The sequence below is a fragment of the Neopsephotus bourkii genome, unplaced genomic scaffold (assembly GCF_033783945.1).
Source record: "Neopsephotus bourkii isolate Nb327-2 ecotype Australia unplaced genomic scaffold, CSIRO-AGI_Nbou_v1 NB_89, whole genome shotgun sequence".
Classification (NCBI taxonomy): Eukaryota; Metazoa; Chordata; class Aves; order Psittaciformes; family Psittacidae; genus Neopsephotus; species Neopsephotus bourkii.
The window spans coordinates 84,156-110,040 of NW_026900606.1; the positions used below are offsets into that span (position 1 = coordinate 84,156).

A 25,885-nucleotide genomic window follows, 5' to 3' on the forward strand; every position below is an offset into this window, starting at 1 on the left:
CCATGTTGAGGGGCAGGAGCGGGCTCCGGCACCGGTTCAGGTCCTGTCCCCGTCCCCGGGCCGAGCCCTCGGCACCATCCGGAGCGGTTCCGGACCGTCCGAGGGGGGGTCAGGTACGTCCTGGGGCTACAACCGGCACGGCTGCCCCATGGCAGCCCCACAAGTGCTACGAGCAGCGCTGCCAGCCCCATAGCTCATCCGCACAACCCCAGCCAGCCCCACGGCTCCGGTTCCAGGCCCCTCCTCCAACATCCGCCCCCCCCATGGAAGGGGGGGGGAAGGAAGCGTCCCGGCCGCGTCGTTGCCCTTATAAGGCCTCGGTGGCGCCGGAGCCGCTTCCGCCCCACAGGCTGAACTAGGGGGCCTGCCCCACATCACACCCCCCTTCACACACACACACTTCCTGCCCCGCAGTGTAGTGGGGCAGCCCCACAGAGCCCCATTTAAGGAGGCATCCGGGTCCCCCCCAAGTGCTCAGAAGTCGCTCTCCTGCCCCCCAACAGCGGCCTCTTGGAGCTGTGGGGGGGTTGGGAGGCCGCAGCCCTGCCCCATAGCGGACTTTGCCCCCCCCGCCCCATCCCGGGTGTGGTGCAGCACCTTGGACCCGGGCGTTCCCCACCCCACACGTACACAGCGGGCCTGCCCCACACATCCTGCCCCACAGCGGCTCCCCACGAGGCGTCTTTATTGCTGCCCGCAGCGGGGGGGGGTGTGTGTGTAAAAGGTGGGAGGAGGGGGGGGATTAGGTCCTGAAGGTCCTGGTGGTCCCTGGCAGGTCCTGGTGGTCCCGGGGGGGGTCACTTGTGGGTCCCGGGGGGTCACTTGTGGGGCAGGGGGCACTTGTGGGGCGCTCAGTACTGCGAGCGCCGCAGGTGGTTGGCCATGTCGTAGCACTTCTTGTTGACGCACCCGCCGTGGACGCCCTCCTTGCCCATGGCCAACACGATGGCTGCAGGAGGGGGTGGATCAGTGGGGCTGCCCCATAGCCAGCCCCACACATCCCCCCCAATGGGTCACCCCATAGTGCGGAGAACCCCCTGTGTAGAGCTAATTCGGGGGGGGGGTAAATCCATGGGGGACTTGGGGGTCAGGATAGAGGTGCCATAGGGTCACATTGGGGTGCTGGGGGTGGGTGCCATGGGGCATTCCATAGGGGTGCAAAGGGGTGATGGGAGATTCCATAGGGTCACATAAGGGTGGGAAGGGGTGACATGAGGTCATGGGGGGGCTTCCATAGGGTCTTAATAGGGGTGCTGGGGGGGTTCCATATGGTCCCATAGAGGTGCTGGGAGTTCCTATAGGGATCCGAAGGGGTGACATGAGGTGACAGGCAGGGGGTTCCATAAGGTCACATGGGGATGACAGGAGGGTTCCAGAGGGTCGCATAGGGACATGAAAGGGTGACAGGGAGATTCCATAGGGGTGCTATGGGGGTCTTATCGGGCGCTATGGGGTGATGGGCGTTCCATAGGATGCTATGGGGCGATGGGGGTCCCATTGGGCACTATGGGGGTCCCATAGGGCGCTCTGGGTGACTCACTCTTGTTGGTGATGGCAGCAGTGATGTTGACGGTGGGGGTGCCGGGCGCCCCCCCCTTGCTGCGCAGGTCCATGCTGTGCTCGCCCTCCACCAGCAGCGAGTCCCGGATCACGGAGCAGCGCAGCCCCCCCAGCGTCAGCCCCGACACCAGCAGCGGCCCCCGCTCGGGGTTCACCAGCGCCTGCACCTCCGCCGCCTGCAGACCCCCCCATGGACACCAATGGATCATTCCGGAGCCGTCCCCCCGTGGGACCCACAGTGAGGTATGGGGGGACAGCATACATACACCTAGAACCCCCCCCCATGGACACCAATGGATCATTCCAGAGCTGCCCCCCCCGTGGGACCCACAGTGAGGTATGGGGGGACAGGATACATACACCTAGAACCCCCCCCCATGGACACCAATGGATCATTCCAGAGCCACCGCCCCCCGTGGGACCCACAGTGAGGTATGGGGGGACAGGATACATACACCTAGAACCCCCCCCCATGGACACCAATGCATCATCCCAGAGCCCCCCCCCCCGTGGGACCCACAGTGAGGTATGGGGGGACAGCATACATACACCTAGACCCCCCCCCATGGGCACCAATGGATCATCCCAGAGCCCCCCCCCCGTGGGACCCACAGTGAGGTATGGGGGGACAGGATACATACACCTAGACACCCCCCCATGGACACCTCATGGGTCACTCCATGGCCCCCACAGAGTGCAATGGGGAACAGGTCAACCCAGGACCCCTCACATCATGGACCCCAATGCATCACCCCATAACCTCCCCCCATGGGCCCTGCAGTGAGTAATGGGGCCCAGGCCACCCCTCCCCATACCCCCCATGAACACCAATGGATCACCCCATAACCCCCACAGGAAGCACTTGGGGACAGCTCACCCGTAACCCCACCACAGACCCGTAAAGGAAGTCCCGTCCCCCCCCATTGAAGTGCCCCTGCCCCATAGACCCCCATAACCCCAATGTGGAGACCCGCCATTACCCTCACAAATAACCCCCTAAATGGACCTTCCCCCTGCTTAACCCCAACCCCTCCCCCCCACATTTCCTCCCCCCTCCCCCCATTTCCGGGGGGGGTTTCAGGCATCCGGGGACCAGGAAATGGTGGGGGGAGGAAGGGGGAGGGGGTTTCGCCTGCCCTCCCCCACAGGAAGCCCCGCGGCCGCCCTTCCCCCACGGGGAAGTGGCACATTCCGCACATTTTTATTTCCTTTTTTCACTTAAATCTTAAAATTTCTCGTATTTTTCATCATTTAAATTGGGGCTCCCCCCGTGCCGCCCCCCCCCGATTGCGGGGGGGCCCCAGAGAGTGACATGGGGGGGGGCCACAGGGGTTTCCCCCTTCCTAAAGCCATGACAGGGGGGCTTTAGGACCCAGTGGACACCTGGAGCCTCCCATTAAGCGATATAGGAGGGGGGCAGTGAGGGTCTCCCCATCAAGTGATATAGAGAGGTTCTATAGGGTCCCCCATATCCTGTATGGGAAGGGGGTTCAGGACCCCCCTATGTCCAACACAAGGAAAGTTTAGGACTCCCCCCCCATAAACTCAATTAATGGGGGGGCCTTTAGGACACTATGGACTCTCGGATGATACCATTACACCACACAGGGGTGTCCATAGGGATGCCCCCCCCCCTCCCAGCCCCCATAACCTCCCATTATTGAGGGGGTGCTTCAGGACCATGCGGACTCCTGGGTCATCCCATTACCCCACAGAGGGGTGTCCACAGGGGTCCCCCCTTCCCAGCACCTATTAACCCTATTGTCGGGGGGGGTTTAGGACCCCGCAGCCACCCGCTGCCCCCCCCCCCCGGCTTCCTCCCCATGGGCGGGGCCGCTCCACGCTGGCAGCTCCCGCGTTCTTCTCCCTTTTTTGTCCCTCCTCGGCCCCCGTCGCCCATATAGGGGCGGAGCCAACCGGGGCTGTAGGGCGGGAAACCCCCCCCTCCTTCCCCTTCTGTCGCGATAGCGAGCCCTTACCGTGATATTAGCGAAGGTCTTGCCGGGGGCCGCGGCCCACACGGCGGGGGTATCGCGATAGCCGACGATCGCGGCGTCCTGGCAGGTGCCGTCCGCCAGCAGCGTGTCCACGTACGGGGCCCACCCGCTCATGGCGGCGGCGGCGGCGGGAAAAGAGGCGGGGGGCGTGGCCTGGCGGGCAGAGGAGGCGTGGCCTGGTGGACGGAGGGGGCGTGGCCTCGGCTCCTCTTCCAACCCCCACGCCTGCGCAGTGCGGGGCGGCGGCAGGGATTGGCCCGGCGGTGGCGGGGCCGCGCGCGGCGCCTTTCATAGGGGAGCTCGCGGAGGGGGCGGGGCGTCAGGAATAGGGGGCGGGGCTTGGCGTGGCGGGAAACGCCCCTCGCGCCGGGCCGCTGGAACGGAGCTGGGGGGGGCTGGGGGCAGCGAGATATCGCGACCCCTTCCCTGTTATCGTGACCCCCCCCCTTCTCCCGACCCCAACCAAGCGGGCGGTAAAGGCCCCCCCCATCCCGCTGGGGGGAAATGCCCCTCCCCCACGCTGGGAATAAACCCAAACCCCCCACAATGTGATGGGACCCCCCCGTCGGAATGGGAGGGAGCACTTGGGGGGTGGAGAGCCCAATGTGTGGGTCTGAGGGGGGTCAATGGGGGGGGTGGATGTGGGTCTGGGGAGGGGGAGCCCCGCTCCCCCCCCCACCGCGTGTCTCGCGCTCTCCCGCGGTGGGGGAGGGGCGGCGGTTTCACTTCCTGCCCCGCGGTGGGGGTAGGGGCGGGAGGCTTGGGGGGGGGGCGGGGGTACGGGCGCGACCCCCGCCATGGAGCGGGGGAGGGGTTTGGGGAGGATGGGGCTGCCCCTCCCCCTACTGGTGGGGGGAAGTGGTCAGAGCCGCCGCCCCTCCCCCTCTATAGGGTGCTGTGAGGCCCGTGTAAAGCTGAGCACTCCCCATAGGGCGCCATGGGTCAACCCTCCCCCCCCCTCCGTGAACCCCATAGTGTGAGACCCCCCCCCCACGAGACCCATAGCTCTGAACCCCCCATAACCTGTGGGTCCCACATGGTACATCCCCCATGTGCCCCATAGAACCCCCCCTACCCCCTCCTTGTCCCCCAACAGGCTCAAGGGAGCATCACTTGATGTCGAACCCCCCAACAGACCAGGTAAGATGGGGGGGGATGGCCATGGAGCACCCCATTCCCTTTTGGGGGGGGGGGATTACACCAACCCCCCCCATAAAACACTCTGGAACACAATGACGCCCAATTAATTGTTATTGGGGGGGGTCCCCCACAACTCACACAATGGGGGGGACACGGGACCCTTATAATACCCCCCCCCAGTCACAGCGGGGCCCCCCCTGCACCCCCCTCGTCCCCCCCCTGCCGCAGCCGCTTCTTGGCCCGGATCTCGTTCATGGCCTCCTCGATGGAGCGCGTATCCCGCTTGTTGGCCACTGGCACTGGGGGGGGGGAACCGGGTCAGCACCCAAAGGGCACCCCCAAGCCCCCCCAAAGGGGACCCCCATGTCCCCATCCACACCCACATTCCCCCATAGGGAACTCCAGTGTCCCCATCCCCTCCCATAGCCCTCTATACAGGACCCCAGTGTCTGGGTGCCCCCCCTATGATGGACCCAATGGTTCCAGTGTCCGCTACACCCCCCCCATAGGGAACCCCGGTGCCCCCCTGATCCCTTTAATGGGACCTTTGTATCCCCAAGACCCCCATAAAGGGGTCCCTAGTGTCTCCATACCTCACACCCCCATGGACAGAAGACCCCAGTGCCCCCAACCCCCCTCTAGTGGACCCCAGTTCTCCCAAATCCCCCCCTTATGGGACCTCAGTGCCCCCAAACCCCCATAGGGCACCCCAGTCAACCCCATATCCCATGTAAAGGACCCCAGTGCCCCCCCCCACGCCCCCATTGGCTGCCGCTGGCCCCGCCCCTCACCACAGCCATAGGCCTTATTGGCCTCCATGGTGCGGGCGGCAGCTTTGGCAGCCTCGCAGCCAATCAGGTGCCTGTATTTGTCCTTGTAATCGGTGGGCGGACCCGGGGGGGTAGGGCCCCGCTCAAGCTCCTCCTCCTCCTGCTGAGCCGCGAGTTCCTATTGGGTGACAGAGACAGCAGGGTAAGCCACGCCCCTTCTTGCCCCTCCCATTGGCTTGCAGCCCCGCCTACCCGTAGGCGCCGCCGCTCTTCCGCCCGTGCCGGGTCCCACTCCTCCCCCCGCCGGTAGGCCTCGAGCTCCTCGTCCGACGGCGCGAACTCCTGTGGGGCGGGAAAGGGGGTTAGCCACGCCCCCTCGGCGGCAAACCACGCCCCCTTCCCCCTTTATGACCTTCTTGAAGACCATAACGTAGCGACTGTCCTCATCATCCCCGAAGGAGAAGGATGTGAGCCCGGCCACCTCCGCCACGTCGTGCCTGGGGGGGACACACACAGACGTAACAGCCCCCCCTCCCCACCATTGTACTCAGTGTCCCCCCCCATGTCCCCATTGTGTCCCCTCACAGGATGCTCCTCTCGATCTTGTTCATGGGCTGGAAGCGGCGCCGCGGCTCCCCGGTGGCCTGGATGAACTGGGACACCTCCTGCTCCATCTGGGGGTTGGTGGGGGGGGGGATCCACACATCAAGGGGGGGATCCCCCAAGTGTGTGGGGACCCCCCAAGGGACAATCAACACCCACTCACCCTCTTCCTAAACTCAACTTTCTGGCGCTTCTCCTGTTCCTGCAGCTTCTTCACGCGAGCGGCTTGTTCTGGAGAGGGGGGAAAGGGGGCTCAGACCCCCCACCAATGACCCACATCTATGGGGCACGGAGCGGAGCCATAGGAGCAGTAAGTAACGTTTATAATAAACAGCCTTATAATAAAGGGCAGGGGGCGGAGCCACGTGTCAATCACAGCACTGGGGGTGTGGCCAGTCATGCCCCACAGCCAATCAAATCAGGAGCGGGGCGTGTCCACCAGCGCCTCTTCGCATCCGCAGAGGCAACGCGGGGGCGTGGCCATGCGCAGGGAGGCGTGGTCAGTAACAACCCCGCAGCCAACCAAACACAGCGGGGGCGGGGCCAGGGGCGCCCCACAGTGACCAATCAGAGCGCTCCAGCGGCCCGGCTACGCCTGAGGAGGGGCTGGAGGGAGGGAGGGAGGGAGGTGGGGGGGGGAACTCGGGTCCGGACGCGCCGTTACCGCCCCCCCCCTCCCGGTACCGGTGACCCCCACCCGGTGTCGTCCAACCTCCCCCCCGCTCACCCCGCGCCCGCCGCCGGGCCTCGGCGTCCGCCGCCGCGGGCGGGCGCTCCATGGTGCTGAGGATTGACCCGAGCAGGTCCAGCTCCGCCATCTTGCGACGGGGCGGAGCCTGCCGCCGGCGCCGTGCGTAAACCAAGCTTCGGCGGGATTGCGTCAGCGCGCACGCAAGGAGGCGGGGTCTGCGAGGCGGCAAGGGCGTGGCATGCCCTTATAAGGGCACAGAGCGGCGCACGGCTCCTTAAAAGGGCCGCGGTTGTGGCGCCGCGGTTTAAAGAGACCGGAACCCCCAGCCGGAAGCGATTCGCGGGTGTCCGGAATTCCCGGTTCCGGGTGTTTCAGTTCCAAATAAAGGTCCCGGGATCGGGGGGGAGGGGGCCCGGCTGGGAACCCCCTTCTTGTTCTGTCGGGAGGGGCCCAAGGGCGGGTTTGGGGTCCGGGGCTTTTCCCGCCCTGGGGGAGCCGCGGGGAGGGAGGGCGGGAACGTGAGGGAAAAGTGACGGAAAATGAGGGAAAATGAGGAAAACTGAGGGAAAAGTGACGGAAAATGAGGGAAAATGAGGGAAAAGTGAGGGAAAATGAGGGAAAACTGAGGGAAAATGAGTGGAAAGTGAGGGAAAATAAGAGAAGAATAAGGTAAAAGTGACGGAAAATGAAGGAAAAGTGATTGAAAGTGAAGGAAAATTTATGGGAAAACTGAGGAAAAAATGACGGAAAATGAGGGAAAAGTGATGCAAAACTGAGGGCAGACTGAGGGAAAAGTGATGGAAAATGAGGGAAAACGGCAAAATGAGGGAAAACATGGAAAAAAAGGGAAAATGAGGGAAAATGAAGGAAAAGTGAGGGGAAATGAAGGAAAATTTATGGGGAAACTGAGGAAAAAGTGGTTGAAGATGAGGGGAAAATGAAGGAAAAGTGACAGAAAATGAAAAATGAGGGAAAAGTGAGTGAAAATGAGGGAAAAGTGTTGGAAAAAACGGAAAACTGAGGGAAAAAAGGGAAAGTGATGGAAAACGAGGGAAAATTCGTGGAAAATCAGGGAAAACTGGGAAATTGAGGGGAAAATGTGGTAAAAGTAATTGAAAATCAGGAAAAAGGCAGGAAAATAAGGTAGAAGGAGGAAAAAATGAGGGAAAACTGAGGCAAAATTGAGGGAAAATGAGGAAAAAGTGAGGGGGAAGTAATGGAAAATGAAAAAATGAGGGATAGAGTGGGGAAAATGATAGAAAAGTAGGGATGAGGGAAAAGTGAGTGATGATGAGGGGAAAAGAGGGATAATGAGGGAAAAATGAGGAGAAAAAAGGGAAGTTAAGTGATAATGAGAGGAAAATAAGGGAAAAGTTATCGATAGTGAGGGAAAACAGAGAATATAAGGGAAAAGGAGGCACAACGTTGGGATAACGATGGACGATGATACATAGCAATATATAATGATGGATAACAGGGTCCCATCTGTCCCTTTAAGGCTGGGCGTGTCCAGGCGCCGTCCCGCCACGCCCCTTTTTACGTCACCGCCCCCAGGCCCCGCCCCCGAGGCCCGGCCCTGGACGATGCCGGAGCCCGGGGCCCGGGATCGGGTCCGGAACCGGGATCGGGACCGAGATCGGGATCGGGACCGCGATCAGCGCCTGTGGGGCGGGGGGATGACGGCCCGCGGGGCAGGTGAGTGACCAAGGGGGTGGGTTTGGGGGGGTTTAAGGGAGTTTTGGGGGTCCCAAACCCCAATTCCCCCGTCCCGTCCCGTCCGTCCATCGCCTCCAACCCCCCCATAGGCGCTGGGGGGGGGGGGGCGGAATTCCCGGCTTCACGCCAGGGTTATTTATAGGCTTCTCCTTGGGTAAAGGTGTTGAGGGGGGACACATGGGTCCAGTGGGGTCCCCCCTTAATCCGGCCGGGATCCGTGTGCCCATGCGTGTGCCCATGCATCCCCGTATCCCCGGAGCAGGGTGACCATGGCCGGAGCCTCGGTGACCGTGGCCGTCCGGGTCCGGCCCTTCAACGCCCGCGAGACCCAGCGGCAGGCCAAGTGCGTGATCCAGATGTGCGGCAACACCACGTGTGAGTGACCCCCATTCCCAGACACCCCCATTCCCACACCCCCCCCCCCCTTCCCGTTTTCCCTGGCCACCGGCCGGGAACAGCAGCTGCCGCCGGGCTAAAGATAGCGGCAGGATGACAACAAGGGGCGGGGGGGTGACACAGGGGACATGTGACACCCCTGGGTCACTGTGACCCCCCCGTGTCCCCGTGTGACCCCCCCATGTCCCCCCGTATCCCTGTGTACCCCCATATCCACATCCCCTTATCCCATGTCCCCATCTCCCCCCAGGCATCACCAACCCCAAACTCCCCAATGACAGCACCAAGAGCTTCACCTTCGACTACTCCTTCTGGTCCCACACCTCGGTGGGTACCGGGGCTTGTTTTGGGGCACAAGAGGCCTCTTCTGGGGCTGTTTTGGGGCTGGTTTGGGGTTGTTTTGGGGCTGTTCCAGGGGTGTTTTGGGGTTGTTTCAGGGCTCTCTTGGGGTTGTTTGGGGGCTGTTTTGGTGCTCTTTTGGGACTGTTTGGGGGCTGTTTTGATGCTGTTTTGGGGCTCAATCGGGGCTGTTTTGATGCTGTTTTGGGGCTCAATCGGGGCTGTTTTGATGCTGTTCGGGGCTGTTTTGATGCTGTTTCGGGACTGGTTTGGGGCTGTTTTGGGACTGTTGGGGGGCTGTTTCGGGGCTGTTTTGAGACTGTTTCGGGGTGGTTTTGGGAGTGTTTGGGGGCTGTTTTGATGCTGTTTTGGGACTGTTTCGGGGCTGTTTCGATGCTGTTTTGGGGCTGTTTCGGAGCTGTTTTGGGACTGTTTTGGGGCTGTTTCGATGCTGTTTTGGGGCTGTTTTGGGACTGTTTCGGGGCTGTTTCGATGCTGTTTTGGGACTGTTTGGGGGCTGTTTCGATGCTGTTTTGGGGCTGTTTCGATGCTGTTTTGGGGCTGGTTTGGGACTGTTTGGGGGCTGTTTCGATGCTGTTTTGGGGCAGTTTGGGGGCTGTTTCGCGGCTGTTCGGGGGCTGTTCCAGGGTTTGCTCTGGGGGTCCCTGACGCCGCCGTGCGCAGGAGGAGGACCCGCACTTCGCCTCTCAGCACCGCGTGTACGAGGCCATCGGGGCAGAGCTGCTGCTCCACGCCTTCCGCGGCTACAACGTCTGCGTGCTGGCCTACGGGCAGACCGGCGCCGGCAAGTCCTACACCATGATGGGCCGAGCGGAGCCGGGCCAGCGCGGCCTCATCCCGCAGGTCCGGAGGGGGCTATGGGCGGGGTTTGGGGGGTTTGGGGGTTCCAAGACCCCCCCCTCATCATTCCCCCCCTTTCAGTTCTGTGAGGATCTGTTCGCCCGCGTCGCAAAGGAGGGGTCCCCCGAGGTGTCCTTCTCAGTGGAGGTGAATGAGCCCCCCCATTGGGGGCTTTGGGGGGGCCTCATCTTGCCCAATCCCCCCCAACTTTGGTCCCGTCCATCCCCCCCCACCAGGTCAGTTACATGGAGATCTATTGCGAACGGGTGCGGGACCTGCTCACCCCGCGCGGGAGGGGGGGGCTGCGGGTGCGCGAGCACCCCCTGCTGGGCCCCTACGTGCAGGACCTGTCGCGACTGGCGGTGACGTCCCTCGGCGACATCGCCGAGCTGCTGGACAGCGGCAACAAGGCGCGGTGAGGAGGGGGGGAACACAGGGACACCCCCCTCAATGGACCCCTCCCACCCATTCTGGGGTACCCCCCCCGTTAACACCCCCATTGCATTGACCCGGTCCCAGCACGGTGGCGGCCACGGCCATGAACGCCTCGAGCAGCCGGTCCCATGCGGTGCTGAGCATCGTCCTGAGCCAGCGGCGCCGCGACCCGCTCAGCCAGCTCTGCAGCGAGAAGGTGAGCACCCCGAACGGGCAACAGGGCACCCCAGAATACACCCCAGAGGTACTCCTAAATACAGCCCAAATATAGCCCTAAATGCACCCCAAACACACCCCCAATTCCCCCCAAAACACCCCAAATATACTCCTAAATACAGTCAAAATATAGCCCTAAATACACCCAAAACACACCCCAAATACACCCCAAAACACCCCAAATATACTCCTAAATACAGCCCAAATATAGCCCTAAATACACCCCAAATACAGCCCTAAAACACCCCAAATATACTCCTAAATACAACCAAAATATAGTCCTAAATGCACCCAAAACACCCCAAATATACTCCTAAATACAGCCCAAATATAGCCCTAAATACACCCAAAACACACCCCAAATATAGCCCCAAAACACCCCCAAATAAACCCCAAAACACCCCAAATATACTCCTCCATACAACCCAAATATAGTCCTAAATACACCCAAAACACACCCCAAATACAGCCCCAGAACACCCCAAAATACACCCCAAATACATACCAATACACCCCAAAACACACCCCAAATACGCACCAATACACCCCAAAATACACCCAAAATACACTCCAAACCCCCCAAATACACTCCTAAATGCACCCAAACCACGCCCCAAATACACCCCCAAAACACCCCAAATATGAACCAACGCACCCCAGAATAAACCCCAAACACGCTCTAATGCACCCCAAATACACTCTTAAATACAGCCCTAAATACACCCAAATACAGCCCCCAAACGCATCACTAAATACAGCCTAAATCACCCCAAAGTACACCCCAAAATCCACCCAAATACACCCCTAACTACACCCCGAGTACCCCCAAATCCCCCCCATTGCCCCCCATTGCCCAGGTCAGCCGCATCAGCCTGGTGGACCTGGCTGGCAGCGAACGCGCCGACCACGCCGGGACCTCGGGGATGCGCCTCAAGGTGACACCGGGATGGGGGGGTATCAATGGGGGGGACCCCTCCTGTACCCCCAAACCTCGCCCCATCCTCACCCCCCCCATAGGAGGGTGCCAACATCAACAAGTCCCTGACCACGCTGGGCAAAGTCATCTCCGCCCTGGCCGAGGCGGTGAGTGCACCCCATTTACCCCCATTGCAAACAATTGGGGGACCCCCCCAGCTCCAGGACCCCCCCAGTTATAGGGACCCCCCTTTTCCCTCCCATTTCCTCCTTTATCCCACAGCAAAACAAGAAGAAGAAGCCGGATTTCATCCCCTACCGGGACTCGGTGCTGACCTGGCTGCTGAAGGAGAACCTGGGTGAGGGGTTGGGGGAAGTGGGGGTTGGGGGAAGGTTTTGGGGGGAAGGTTTTAGGGGGGTATTTAAGGTTTTAGGGGGGTACTTAAGGTTTTTGGGGGGTATTTAAGGTTTTAGGGGGTATTTAAGGTTTTAGGGGGGTCCTAACAATAAGGGGGGGTCCTCATTGCCCCCTGCTCCCTCCCATAGGAGGCAATTCCCGCACTGCCATGATCGCGGCGCTGAGCCCGGCTGACATCAACTATGAGGAGACGCTGAGCACGCTGCGGTGAGGGGGGTTTGGGGTATTTTGGGGTGTTTTGGGGTGCTACAGGGTAGTTCGGGGTGGGTTAGAGATGTTTTGGGGATCTGGGCGGATGTAGGGGTGTTTGGGGAGTGTTTCAGGGGTGGTTTTAGGGGTGTTTTAGGGTGTCCTAGGGGAATTTGGGGGGGTTTCGGGGAGTTTGGGTGTGGTTATGGGGCTGATTTTGGGTGTTTCAGGGGTGTTTTGGGGCTGGTTTGGGTGTTTTAGGGGTGTTTGGGGGCTGGTTTGGGTGTTTCAGGGGTATTTTTGGGCGTTTTGGGGCTGTTCTGGGTGTTTCAGGGGTGATTCGGGGCTGTTTTGCGTGTTTCAGGGGTATTTTGGGGCTGGTTTGGGTGTTTCAGGGGTATTTTGGGGCTGGTATTGGATGTTTCAGGGGTATTTTGGGGCTGTTTTGGGTGCTCCATGGGTATTTTGTGGCTGGTATTGGGTGTTTCAGGGGTATTTTGGGGCTGTTTTGGGTGTTTCAGGGGTATTTTGTGGCTGGTATTGAGTGTTTCAGGGGTATTTTGGGGCTGTTTTGGGTGTTTCAGGGGTATTTTGGGGCTGTTTTGGGTGTTTCAGGGGTATTTTGGGGCTGTTTTGGGTGTTTCAGGGGTGTTTTGGATCTGTTTGTGGTGTTTCAGGGGTATTTTGTGGCTGGTATTGGGTGTTTCAGGGGTATTTTGGGGCTGTTTTGGGTGTTTCAGGGGTATTTTGGGTCTGTTTTGGGGCTGTTTCGGGTGTCCCCCCCCCCCCCCCCCCCCCCCAGGTACGCGGACCGGACGCGGCACATCCGGTGCCACGCGGTGGTGAACGAGGACCCGAACGCGCGCCTCATCCGCGAGCTGCGGCGGGAGGTGGCGCGGCTGCGGGAACTGCTCCGCGCCCAGGGCCCCCCCCCCCGCGCCGGGCCCGACCACGGTGCGAACCGGGGGGGTTCTAAGCCCCGCCCCCCCAGCCTAAGCCCCGCCCCCCCAGCCTAAGCCCCGCCCCCTTAACCCTCATTCCCCCCCCCCACAGAGGCCCCCGCTGAACCCCCCCCTGCCGAGCCCCCCCCTCCCACCGCCGTCAATGGGGCCACGGAGCCGTTGCCCCCCCTCAGCGCTGCGGAGGCGATGGAGAGGCTGCAGGTGCCCAAAACACCCCAAAACCACCCCAAAACAACCCAAAACCACCCCAAAAAGACCCCCAAGTCACCTCCCATTGTGGGGCCCCCCAGGAAACAGAGAAGATCATCGCGGAGCTGAACGAGACCTGGGAGCAGAAGCTGCGTCGGACGGAGGCGCTGCGGCTGGAGCGGTGCGGGCTGGGGGGGGCCAGCACAGCAAACAGCCCTAAAACACCCCAAAACAGCCCTAAACCACCCAGAAACACTCCAAATCACCCCTAAAATAGCTCAAAACCACCCTGAAACACCCAGAAAACACCCCAGAACCACCAAAACAAACTGAAACACCCCAAAACACCTCACAACCACCCTAAACCCATCCAGAACCACCCCAGAATACTCCAAAGCCACTTAAAACACCCCAAACCCCATTAATTGCACCCCAAATCTTCCACATGGAGCAGGCAAACCCCTCCCAGACCCATGCCCCCCCCAACTCTCCCCATTGCCCCCCATTACCTGCAATACCCCCAATGCCCACAGGGAGGCGCTGTTGGCCGAGATGGGCGTCGCACTGCGGGAGGACGGCGGCACCGTTGGGGTCTTCACCCCTAAAAAGGCGAGTCCCGGAGAGGGGGGCACCCCCAACCCACCCCCCCCTCCGCTATGGGGCAACCCCCCCTGTGACCCCCAAAAGCTCATTTTTGGGGTTCCCCCCCCCGTAAAGACCCCGCATTTGGTGAACCTCAATGAGGACCCCCTGATGTCCGAGTGCCTCCTGTACCACATCAAGGACGGGGTCACCAGGTGAATGGGGCACCCCAAGCCCTATAGGGACCCCAAACCCCTATAGGGACCCCAACTTATGGCCCCCCCATAGAGTGGGTCGAGTGAACGTGGACATCAAGCTCTCAGGACCCCTCATTGAGGAGCAGCATTGCCTGTTCCGCAGCCAGCCCGGCCCCACAGGTGAAGGTAGGAATCCCCCTTTGGGGGTGCCCCCTTTTGCACCCCTTTTGCACCCCATAATTCCTCTTTGTCCGCCCCCAACGCTGCCATGGGAACAGGGTGCTGCATCCCCCCCCAGGTATGGGGTGCTAAGGGGGAAGATGGGGTTTTGGGGGGGGATTTGGGGTGGATTTGGGGGTCCCCCCCCATTTCTCGGTGTCGTGAACCCCTTTTGGGGGTGTGTGTGCGTGTCCCAACCAGTGGTGGTGACGCTGGAGCCGTGTGAAGGAGCCGAGACCTACGTCAACGGGCAGCGGGTGACGGAGCCCATGGTGCTCCAATCGGGTAGGGACCCCAAAACGCACCCAAACAGCAAAAAACACCCCAAAACGCACCCAAAACCCCAATTCCCACCTGAACCCCCCCATTTCCGCCCCCTCCCCACCCCCATTGCCCCCCATTGCCCCCAGGAAGCCGCCTGGTGCTGGGCCAGAGCCACGTCTTCCGCTTCACGCACCCGGAGCAGGCGCGGCGCCAGCGGGAGCAGGACCGGGACCGGGGGCGGGAGCGGGAGCGGAACCGGGGCCCCCCTGAGACCCCCCCAGACTGGAGCCAGGCGCAGCGGGAGCTGCTGGAGCTGCAGGGCATCGATGTGCGGCCGGGGGGGACCCCCAGGTGAGGGGAATGGGGGGCAATGGGGAGCAATGGGGACAATGGGGAGCAATGGGGATGATGGGGGGATATGGGGGGTCACCCCATGTGTGTGCCCCACAGGGTGCAGGACCCAGAGAAACGGCACCAGGGAGAGGAGGAAACAGCTGAGGAGCAGCGAATGGTGAGGGATATGGGTATGGGATGTGGGATAGGGGATATAGGATATGGAATATAGGGTATGGGATGTGGGATATGGGGTATGGAATATGGGATATAGGGTATGGGATGTGGGATATAGGGTATGGGATGTCGGATATGGGGTATGGAATATGGGATATAGGGTATGGGATATGGGATATGTGATATAGGGTATGGGATGTGGCATATAGGGTATGGGATATGGGATATAGGGTATGGGATGTGGGATATGGGATATAGGGTATGGGATATGGGATATGGGATATAGGGTATGGGATGTGGGATATAGGGTATGGGATATAGGGTATGGGATGTGGGATATGGGGTATGGGATATGGGATATAGGGTATGGGATATGGGATATAGGGTATGGGATGTGGGATATGGGATGTTGGGTCCTCAATGTCCCCTGGCTGTCCCGTCCCCTCCTGCCTCCTCCAGGCCGTGCCCCCCTCCCCGCGGCGCCCTGGGAGGCGCCGGGAGCCGCTCCGGGTTTATCAGATCCCGCAGCGCCGGGCGCTGACACCGGAGCCACCGCGGAGCCGGGAGGGCGCGGGGGACACCGAGGCCGCCGGTGCCGGTGCCGGTGCCGGTGCCGGTGGTGGCGGCGCGGAGGTGGCCGGGCTGCGGGCGCACCTGCAGCGCTTGGCGGGGATCCTGCGGGACGTGAGGCGCCAGAACAGCGCCAAGGACGAGCAGCTCCGGGCGCTGCGGGACCGCGTGGGCCGCATGGAGCGCGCCCTGCCCCTGCCTGCGGTGAGCGCCCCATGGGCACCCCCACGGCGCGACCCCAGAGCCCCGCAGCACCCCCATAACCCCCGTGCTCCCCTTTACCCCTCACAGGACGACGACGACCCCGACCCGGACCCCGACCCCGACCCAGCCCCGTCACCGCCGCCCTCGCCCCCGTCGCGGCTGGAGCTGCTCATGCAGCGGGACCCCGCGTTCCGGCGCGGCCGCTTGCGCTGGCTGCGGCAGGAGCAGGCGCGCCTCTGGGGGGCGCTACAACCGCCGGCGCTGAGGCCACGCCCCCTGCAGGACCCCGCCCGCCTGCGGTTCCCCTTTAAGAGCAACCCCCAGCACCGCGCCACGCCCCTCGCCGAGGACACGCCCACCGCCGCCGAGGACACGCCCCTTCCGGCCGCCGAAGGGCGGCCCCTAAGCGGGAGGACCCCGCCGCGCATCCGGCGGCAGCGCTCGGCGCCGGACCTCAAGGCACGGGGCCCCCACGCTTAGAGGGGGAGGCGCTCATTAAAGGGTGACCCGTAATTAAAGAGGAAAAGCTCATTAAAGACCGGTGGCCACGCCCCCCGGGGCAGGCTCCACCCACTTTCCTGGCTGTGGGTGGGGTGGAGGAAGTTCCCAGCCTTTTCTCCCATATATGGCGACAATCCCTGGGGGCGTGGCATGCAGAAACACCCTCTCTGCATTTTGGCCACGCCTCCTTCGCCATTAAAGGACATAGCGTGGGCGTGCCTTGGAGGAAACTCCGCCTCTTGGCTGTACCCTGCCCATTTCGCCATTAAGGGCATTGGGGAACGTGGCTGGCCGAGGCTCCGCCCCTTTTCCATTTGAGGAGGTGCAGCGCGTAACGTGACCCCGCCCCTTTCGCCATCAAAGGGAATACGGGTGGGCAAGCCCCGCCCCTCTTCCCACGCCCCCTGCACTTCCCCATTCACAGAGCGCATTGGGGGCGTGCCCGCCCTTGTCCCCGCCCCTTTGTAGCCGTGGCCTCTCTCCGTTCCCCCCCCCCCGCCGCCACTCGGCGCCATGAGCCGGGTCCCGGTGCTGCTCCCGCTGCTGCTCAGCGCCCTGTGCCCGGCCGAGGGGCAGGACCCGGCCCCCAACCTCACCCGGTAACGGGACCCCCCCCCCCCCCCCGTTTTCCCCTTTCATTCCCCCCGGTAACCGGTTACCCCGTCCCCAGGCCCGTGTTCCCGTGCGGCGGGGAGCTCCGCGGCGAGTCGGGCTACGTGGCCAGCGAGGGCTTCCCTCGGCACTACCCGCCCAACAGCAACTGCACATGGAGCATCACGGTACGGACCCCCCCTCCCCGTTATCCCGGTACCCCCCCCGGTACCGCTCACCCCGCCCCCCCACCCCGCAGGTCCCCGAGGGGCAAACGGCGTCGTTGTCCTTTCGGGTCTTCGACCTGGAGCCCGACGCCCGCTGCCGCTTCGATTCGCTGTCGGTGTTCGGGGGCTCCGGCCCGGCCCCGCCGCTCCTCGGTCGCTACTGCGGCACCTTCCGGCCGGGTCCGCTGCGGGCTCCCGGTAACCGGTTACTGCTGCGGATGGAGAGCGACGGGGCCACGGCCGGGAGAGGCTTCCTCGCCTGGTTCAGCGCCGGGCCCGGCCCGGGACACGGTGCGGGAATGGGAACGGGAATGGGAACGGGAATGGGAATGGGGGGGCACTGCCGGCAGAGAGCAGGGACCCCCCATAGACCCCCATAGACCCCCATAGAACCCCATAGACCCCCTATAGACCCCTATAGACCCCCCATAGACCCCCCATAGACCCACATAGACCTCCATAGAACCCCATTGACACCCCCATAGAACCCCATAGACCCCGACCCCCCAACCCTCGGGACCTTTTTCAGGGCCCCCCCCACCCCTCGGGGCTCCATAACCCCCCCCTTTATTCGGGGAGTCCATAACCGCCCCCCAGATTAGCTCCGAACACCCCGGGGGGGGGGTCCTGCACCCCCCACTTCCCATCGCATGGTTCTGGCATCACCCCCCCTCACCCCCATAGAGAATCATTGTGGGGAGGGGGGGTTTGGGGGTCCCAGTGCAGAGCAGGCGCCGGCGGTGCAGGGTAAAAGGGGGGGGATTCGGTTGTGGTTTGTGCCCCCCCCTTCCTCAAATGGTTCCCCCCCCCTTTAGAGCATCAGTTCTGTGGGGGGCGCCTGGAGAAGCCCCAGGGGAGCCTGAGCTCCCCCAACTGGCCCGAGGAGAATTACCCCCCCGGCGTGAGCTGCACGTGGCACATCCGAGCCCCCCCCGACAAGGTCCCTGGGGCCCGGCTATGGGGGTTAAAGGGGGTTCCTGGCTATGGGGGGTTATGGGGCTTTATGGGGGGGTTATGGGGGTTCATGGCTATGGGTGTCAATGGGGCCTGTGGGGGGTTATGGGGGTTCATGGCTATGGGTGTCAGTGGAGAGCTATGGGTGTCAGTGGGGGCTATGGGTGTCAGTGGAGAGCTATGGGTGTCAGTGGGGGCTATGGGTGCCAATGGGGAGCTATGGGTGCCAATGGGGGCTATGGGTGCCAATGGGGGCTATGGGTGCCAATGGGGGCTATGGGTGCCAATGGGGGCTATGGGTGCCAATGGGGGGCTATGGGCGTCAGTGGGTGCCATGGGTGTCAGTGCGGGCTATGGGTGTCCATGGGCGTCAATGGGTGTCCATGGGTGTCAATGGGAGGTGCCATTGCAGACTAACGGGGGGGGGGGTCTGCAGGTGGTGGAGCTGCGCTTCGGGAAGTTCGATGTGGAGCCGGACGCTCACTGCAGATACGATCACGTGGCCGTGTTCGATGGGGGCCGCTCCGACGATGCCCGCAGGGTGGGGAGGTTCTGCGGGGAGGAGACCCCGGGGTGAGCCCCCCCCAACCCATCCAGACCCCCCCAACCCCTTCCTTACCCCCCCAACCCCATCCTGACGCCCCCAACTCCATCCTGACCCCCCCAACCCCATCCTGACCCCCCTCAACCCCATGCTTACCCCCCCAAACCCCATCCTGACCCGCTCAACCCCTTCCTGACCCCCCCATCCTGCCCTCCCCCCCCCAGCCCCATCATCTCCTCAGGCCCGGAGCTGCTGGTCCAGTTCGTGTCCGACCTCAGCGTCACCGCCGACGGCTTCTCCGCCTCCTACGTCCTGCGGAGCCCCCCCGGAGCGCCCCCCCCGGCCCCGTCCCCGTCCGCCTCCGAAGGGGCCAAGGGCAAAGGGAAGCCCCCCCCCACCGCGGCCCCCAGCCCCAAAGGCGGCCCCGGCAGCGCCTGCCCCGAGCGGTGCCGCCGCGCGGGGTCGCTGCAGAGCAGCTTCTGCGCCAGCGACTTCGGTGAGGGCCCCTATGGGGGGTGAAGGGGATGGGGACCCCCAATGGGGGGGTCCGGGGGTGATTGAAGCCCCCCCCTTTTCCATTGCGTTAATGGGGCCGGGGCTGTCTCTGCGCCCGCAGTGCTGACGGGGACGGTGAAGTCGCTGTCTCGGGCCCCCCCCCAGGAGCAAGGCTGGGCCGTGGTCTCCATCCTGGGCCTCTACAAAGTGGGGGCGCTGGGGGTGCCCTCCCCGGCCAAAGGGGCCACCCTGCGCCTGCGCCTGCCCTGCCGGCTCTGCCCCAGCCTCAAGAAAGGTGGGTGCGGGACATGGGGGGGTCCTTGTCCCATCACACCCCCCCCCATCCTGACCCACATCCCCCCATATCTCTTCCAGGCTCCAGCTACATCCTGATGGGGCGCATGGGGGAGGACGGGGGGGCGCTGCTGCCCCCCGATGCCTTCGTGGTCCCGCTCCGGCCGCAGCAGCAGCAGCAGCTCCTGAGCAGCCTCAGCAAGCGGCCGTGCCGGGGCAGCGCCTGAGCCCCCACCCCCCCGGGGGGCCCCCCCTTCCCTTCGTGCAATTAAAGGGTGCAGACACAGACTCTGACCCCCCCCCCCGCTGCCACGTGGACGGGTCCGTTCCCCCCCCCCCAAATTTGGCTTTAAAGCGAGCGGCGCCTTTAAGAGTGGCCAAAGGGGCGGGGATTGAGGGGCGTGGCCTCCCATGACGGGTGGAGGCATGGCCACAGTGGGGAAAGGGGCGTGGTCTCTTGGGGGGCTTGCTTAGAGGAGGCCAATCAGAGAGTCAGGTGAAGCGTGATTAATTGAGCCTCATATTGCCCTTTCCTCCTCTTGACCTATCTGCTACCGCCTCTCCTGCCGCTCTCAAAGCGTGATTGGTCGATTGCACACCAATCACACGCCTGCCTCCCGCCCCTTCAAATGCCATTGGCACCGCGGGGCGCGCCGGGGTCGCGTTGCTAGGCGACCAGCTCTTTTCGCTCTTGATTGGTGGCAATCTGCTTCCCCCCTTTGCGCCCTGGGCAGGAAGCCCGCCTCCCACGCTCATGTTTACGTTTCGACCACGCCCCCTGCTCCTCTTCCCTCTCTCATTGGCCGCAGCTCTGTCCCCGCCCCCTCACGGGCTCCACCTCCCCTGGCCGCAGCTTCCGGTCGCGCAGTCGAGCAGCGGCGGCCGCGGGGAGCGGAGCTCTCAGGCCATGGCGGCGGCCGAGGCCCAACCGCTGCAGCCTCCGCCGCCCGGCGGGGTTGGGGCCGGCACCGAGCGAGCCCTGGAGGAAGCGGCGGCCTCCGGGACCCTCATCCTGGCCGGGCGCCGCCTCCGCTCCTTCCCCGCGGCTGCGGCCCGGCGCTGGGACATCAGCGACACCACACAGGCCGGTGAGGCCACGCCCCCTCCCCGGTGGGGCCTGTACCACCCATACCGAGGGCGGGGGGGTCCCGGCTACTCTCGTTGTCCCCCATGGCCCCGGCGGGGCTCAGCGCAGCCGCGTCCAACCCCCCCGTATTCAACCCCTTGGGCTCGCCCAGCCCTTGCCCCGGGCCTTCCCCTTGAGTTCCGGCGGCCCCATGGCGGGCAAAGCCGGGCGATCCGGCTGTGCCGGTCCCTGTCCCCCCCCCGGGGTCAGCGCCGGCCCTAGGGCTCCTCGCCCCATAGGGTCCCCATCCCCATCGCTCCCCACCCCTCCCGTTGAGTGTCCCCATCCCCGCAGACCTCTCCCGCAACCGCTTCGGGGAGGTGCCGGAGGCCGCCTGTCACCTGCCGGCACTGGAGGGGCTGAGCCTGCACCACAACTGCCTCCGCAGCGTCCCCCCGGCCATCGCCAACCTCCAGGCCCTCGCCCACCTCGACCTCAGGTCCTGCCCCCCCAAACCCCCCCCCGAACCCCTCCTCACCCCCCCCGTTCCCCATTAACTCCTCCCCGCTCTCCATCGCCCCCTGCGCAGCCGGAACCACCTGAGCTCGCTGCCCCCCTCCCTCTGCCTCCTGCCCCTGCGCGTCCTCAACGCCAGCAACAACCGCTTGGCCCAGCTCCCGGACAACATCGGCGCCATGGGGGCCCTGCGGCAGTTGGTGAGCACCAAGGAAACGGGGTGCGGGGGGGGGGGCACACACAAACACCCCTCCCATTGACCCCCCCTCTCCGTGCACCCCAGGACGTGAGCTCCAACGCGCTGCGGGCGCTGCCACCGGGGCTGGGGCAGCTGCGGGCGCTGCGGGACCTGAACCTGCGCCGCAACCTCCTCACGGTGCTGCCTATGGGTGAGTGCAGCCCCCCCAAACCCCCCCATTGATCTCTATGTATGTGAGTGACCTCCCCATTGATCTCTATGGATGTGAGTGACCCCCTCCAAACCCCCCCATTGATCTCTATGTATGTGAGTGACCTCCCCATTGATCTCTATGGATGTGAGTGACCCCCCCCCAAACCCCCATTGATCTCTATGGATGTGAATGACCCCCCCCAACCCCCCCAGAGCTCTCGGGGCTCCCCCTTGTGCACCTCGACTTCTCCTGTAACCGGATCGTGGCCATTCCCCGGTGCTACCGGCGCCTGCGGCACCTCCAGAGCATCCTCACCGAGCACAACCCCCTGCAGAGCCCCCCCGCGCAGGTCAGCACCACCCGGGGGGGGTGCGGGTGGTTCAGCCCCCCCAAACCCCATCTGACCCCTTAAACACCCCCCCCCCCATTAGATCTGCCTCAAGGGCAAAGTTCACATCTTCAAGTACCTGGAGACTGAGGCTGCAGCCACCCGGGCGCCCCCCCCCGCAGGGTAAATGGGGCTCAAATGGGGTACCCCCACCCTTTACCCCCATTGAGGTTTGGGGTCCTCATCCTGGTTCTTGCCCTACAGCCCCATGGAGGAGCTGAGCCCCCCCCGGCATCGCCATGGCCTGGACTCGGGGTTCCACAGCGTGGACAGCGGCAGCAAGCGCTGGTCCGGCAATGAGGTGGGTGCTGGTTTGGGGGGGGGGGGTTAAATTGGGTGCCCCCCACCCTGATGTCACCCCCCTGTGCATTGGTTTAGTCCACAGAGGAGTTTGCAGAGCGGCTGCCCCAGGGCAAGCGCTGTGGTGAGTGGGGGAGCACCCCCATGACCCCAATAACACCCCTATGGGACCCCCCCATAACCCCTATGGGACCCCCCCATCACCCCTATGGGATCCCCCCATCACCCCTATGGGATCCTCCCCCTCACCCCTTCCTTCCCCATAGGTGGTGACAGCGACCCCGAGGAGGATGAAGAGGAACTCCCCCCCGAGGTGACAGCGCTGACCCCAACCTTTCCCTGCCCCATATTGGGGGGGGGACCCCCAAATCCTGCCCCCCCCCTCAATATAAAGACCCTCCTTTGTGTGTGTGTCCCATCACAGGGCTTGTCCACAGAGAAGGCGCCCGGTGGCAGGTACGTGATGGGAATGGGATGGGAATGGGGGTAATGGGAATGGGGGTAATGGGAATGAGGGTAATGGGAACATGGCACTGGGATGGGATTGGGACAGGGAACGGGGATGGGTTTGGGCTATGGGAGGGGGAACAGGGATGGGTTTGGGATGAGGGATTTGGGGGTGTCACTTTCCTCCCCCCGCAGCCACCTGGACCCAGGCCCCCCCTCTGAGCCCAGGAGCACCCCGGTGAGTCCCAACCCCCCCTCATTAGGCTCAACCCTCATTAACCCTCATTAACAGGGGTGTTAATTACCCCTCCCCCCCTCCAATGCAGGTTCTAACCAAAGCCCCCCGCCCCCCCCGTGTCCTCCTCCGCTCCAGACTGGGTAACGCACAAACACCCCCCCCTTGTGCCCCCCCCAATGCCCCCCCCCACTTTGTGACCCCCATTTCCCCCACAGCCCCTCCGGATGCCAGCGAGGGGGAGCTGATGGCTGAGATGCAGCAGGTAAAGGGGGGGCGTCCCCATTCCCCCCCTTTCTTATTCACATTATGGGGTGTTGGACCCCCCCAAACCCATGGTGGGGGGCGTGGTTTAAAGCCCCCCCCCCCCCCTTTTATCCTCCCAGAGCATCGAGTCCCTGCTGCAGCTGCGCCTGGGCAATGAGGAGCTGCTCTCCCGCCTGACCCAGCGCCTGCGGCCCCCCCTCGCTGTGAGTGCCCCCCAACACCCCCCCACCCCCCAATTCCAACCCCCCCTGACCCCCTTCTTCTCCTGCCCCCCACAGCCCAAACTGAGCCCCACAAGCAGCCACCGGACACAGGTAAATGGGGGGGGGGTGTTAAGGGGATGGGGGGGGCTGTGCCCCCCCATTCTCATGTCCCCCCCACTTCAGGCACAGCCGCTGCCCCCCGGGCTCCTCGCTGGCTTCGCCCTCTTCTACGGCCTGGTCATGGCTCTGCTTTATGCTGGGTACCGAGCGCTGTTCGGGTGCTGAGGGGGGGGGCACCCCCCCTTCACCCCACAACCCCCTCCCCTGCTCCATCATGTGCCTTAATGAGGGAAACTGAGGCAGGGATGGGAGAGCCTTAAGTGAATCATGGGGAAAAACCCCTTTAATTATTGTAATTATTATAACGGTTATTATTCTAATTAATTATTATAATTAATTATTTTAATTAAGGTTGGAACGATAGAGCTGCTCTTAAATTATATTTGCTATGTATTATAGATGGACATGGAAGTGCTGTGTGAGTATCGGGGGGGGATCAAGACCTGGCTCCTAATGGGTGGGGGGTAAATTCTGCCCTTCCCCCTCTGCCTTTGCTGCTCTTTTGGTCCATTTTTGCCCTTTCTGTACCCGAAAAGGGACTCTCTGCCCCCCCGCAATAATGATGTCTCATTAACACCCCCTAATTATCATCGCACCCCCCTCAGGAGGTGATGGGTGAGCTCCCTCCCTCCCCTCACCAGGGCCCCGCCCCCAGCACGGACTCTGCGTTCTGATTGGTTGAGATGGTGAAGCGGCCGCCGCCATATTGGATAATGGCAGCCCCCTTGGCTGCCGTACAGAGCACGACAGCCGCCATCTTTATGGGGGGTGAGGCAGGGATGGAGACAGGCGCGGTTTATATCGAATATATATTAGATATCGCGATAAAAAAGAGAACCTGGTCCCGGATGAAGGGGGGGGGAGTCCCCGTACCCCCCCCCCCCCACCGCGGCAGCAGCAGCTACAGGAGCGGGTTGGTGGCCGGAACCATCTGTGGATGGGGGGGGACAAAAAGGGGGTTTAGGGGCACAAAAAGGGGGTGTAGGGTCCCCTTTATTGCCCCCCCCGTCTCACCACGAAGGGGTTGGTTGAGGCTTTGGTACCGTTGATGGCAGCGACGGCTGAACCTGCCAATGGGAGCAGAGAAGGGGGCCGGGGGTCAGTGGGGGGGGGGATATATCACACCCCCCCCACACTGGGTACTTACCATCAGCCTGCAGCGGGGGGGCGGCCAAAGCAGGCACTGGGGGTCGCAGGCATCCGGATGCGGGACCTCGGTGAAGGTCATCATGAAATGGACTTGATGCGGTGGGGGGGGTTCAGCCCCTGCCTGCAGGGAGCCCCAAAAGCAGGGGGTTTCAGCCCTAAAAACAGAGATGCGGCACCAAAATAATGGTCTGAACCCCAAAACAAGGGGTTTTATCCCCCCAAATGGGGGTTTCAACCCAAAAATCAGGGATGTGGCACCAAAATCAGGGTTTTGAACCAAAAAGTAGGGTTTTCACCCCAAAACCCCACTGTTAACAGCGCGGTGTATCTAGGCCACGCCCCCAGGGTGAAACCCCGCCTGCTGTTCTGCTGCAGCGAGTCAGCACCCGTCGCTCTTCCCCCCGTGCAAACCACGCCCCCTCATGACTGCCCCCGCCCCTTACGTCCTGCGTAAGGCGGAGGCCCCGCCCCTCTCCGCGCCCGGTCCCCGCTCACAGCGCGCTGGAACACCCGGTGCACACGGGGCTGCCCACGGTGATGTCCATGTAGGCCACGCCGCGCTGCCCGCACGCAAAGCAGCGCCGGTTACCGGGGGCGCGCTCACCACGTCCCGCACCCGCCGGCTCCAAACTTCCGCTTCCGCATCACGGGGCGCTGGCCCGCCGAGCCCCGGGGCCGTCGCTTCCGCTTCCTCCTCCTCTTCCTCCGCCTCCCGCCCCACCGGGCCCCGCTGCGGGACGGGACCCTCCATCCGCCGCCATCTTCCTGCGTCTGCTCGCCCGGCGGCGACCCCGCCCACTGCGTACCCGTAGCTCCGCCTATGACGTAAGCACGTGTCTTGCGTAACCACGCCCACTTCGCCCCTCCCTGCTGCCCTGAGGTAATTCGCGCCTCTCAGCATTCCCACGGCTCCCTCCCACTCCGCGGTGTTTTACAGGTAAATACAGCAAAAATGGTTCATTTTGGGTGGTTTTCACTCAATTTCACTGTTATTGCGCACTCAGGAGGGAGTGGAAGGGGGATGGAGTTACCTCAATCACTTCACTGGGGCTCCCCCTCACAAACAACTCAGAGACCCCCTCCAACTCCTCTTTCCCTCAGAGACCCCACCATTGAGCCCAAAATGGTCCAAACCAGCCCAAGTTTGGGTGCTTTTCACCCAAATTCACCTTTGATTCTCAACCATGGGCGCGGGGAAGAGGTCTGGGGCCAGACACCCCCCCAACACCTCCGAAGTATTTTCTCCCCAAAAT

The 25,885-nt window shown here is 63.0% G+C and overlaps 5 protein-coding genes across 5 annotated transcripts; 3 read left to right on the plus strand and 2 right to left on the minus strand.

Annotated features, from left to right (window-relative positions):
- Window positions 1–734: 734 nt before the first annotated feature.
- PFN1 (profilin 1) lies at window positions 735–3,762 on the minus strand. The gene is made up of 3 exons (XM_061355396.1): window positions 3,540–3,762; window positions 1,541–1,736; window positions 735–949 (listed from the first exon to the last, which is right to left on the minus strand). Exons 1-3 carry the CDS (start codon window positions 3,669–3,671, stop codon window positions 852–854), a joined length of 426 nt encoding a protein of 141 aa, XP_061211380.1. The 5' UTR covers window positions 3,672–3,762; the 3' UTR covers window positions 735–851.
- A 1,087-nt stretch (window positions 3,763–4,849) lies between these two features.
- Window positions 4,850–6,920, minus strand: SPAG7 (sperm associated antigen 7). Its single transcript, XM_061355272.1, has 7 exons — window positions 6,798–6,920; window positions 6,234–6,301; window positions 6,053–6,141; window positions 5,880–5,964; window positions 5,720–5,809; window positions 5,489–5,645; window positions 4,850–4,996 (listed from the first exon to the last, which is right to left on the minus strand). The coding sequence occupies exons 1-7, from the start codon at window positions 6,886–6,888 to the stop codon at window positions 4,878–4,880; spliced, it is 699 nt and encodes a 232-aa protein (XP_061211256.1). The 5' UTR covers window positions 6,889–6,920; the 3' UTR covers window positions 4,850–4,877.
- A 1,808-nt stretch (window positions 6,921–8,728) lies between these two features.
- LOC133213256 (kinesin-like protein KIF1C) lies at window positions 8,729–16,426 on the plus strand. The gene is made up of 20 exons (XM_061355407.1): window positions 8,729–8,852; window positions 9,124–9,200; window positions 9,897–10,076; window positions 10,155–10,220; window positions 10,310–10,488; window positions 10,593–10,704; window positions 11,582–11,659; window positions 11,742–11,807; window positions 11,923–11,998; window positions 12,186–12,264; window positions 13,049–13,200; window positions 13,300–13,409; window positions 13,499–13,578; window positions 13,931–14,194; window positions 14,268–14,362; window positions 14,597–14,680; window positions 14,806–15,010; window positions 15,110–15,170; window positions 15,629–15,943; window positions 16,031–16,426. The coding sequence occupies exons 1-20, from the start codon at window positions 8,747–8,749 to the stop codon at window positions 16,421–16,423; spliced, it is 2,778 nt and encodes a 925-aa protein (XP_061211391.1). The 5' UTR covers window positions 8,729–8,746; the 3' UTR covers window positions 16,424–16,426.
- A 531-nt stretch (window positions 16,427–16,957) lies between these two features.
- On the plus strand, window positions 16,958–19,776 carry PCOLCE (procollagen C-endopeptidase enhancer). Its single transcript, XM_061355192.1, has 8 exons — window positions 16,958–17,043; window positions 17,115–17,223; window positions 17,295–17,553; window positions 18,078–18,202; window positions 18,653–18,789; window positions 18,985–19,256; window positions 19,377–19,550; window positions 19,631–19,776. Exons 1-8 carry the CDS (start codon window positions 16,958–16,960, stop codon window positions 19,774–19,776), a joined length of 1,308 nt encoding a protein of 435 aa, XP_061211176.1.
- Window positions 19,777–20,303: 527 nt separating this feature from the next.
- Window positions 20,304–23,683, plus strand: LRCH4 (leucine rich repeats and calponin homology domain containing 4). Its single transcript, XM_061355204.1, has 12 exons — window positions 20,304–20,637; window positions 20,970–21,114; window positions 21,205–21,331; window positions 21,415–21,520; window positions 21,736–21,872; window positions 21,955–22,034; window positions 22,116–22,212; window positions 22,290–22,477; window positions 22,854–22,896; window positions 22,985–23,158; window positions 23,280–23,363; window positions 23,547–23,683. Exons 1-12 carry the CDS (start codon window positions 20,304–20,306, stop codon window positions 23,646–23,648), a joined length of 1,617 nt encoding a protein of 538 aa, XP_061211188.1. The 3' UTR covers window positions 23,649–23,683.
- The last annotated feature ends 2,202 nt before the right edge of the window (window positions 23,684–25,885 follow it).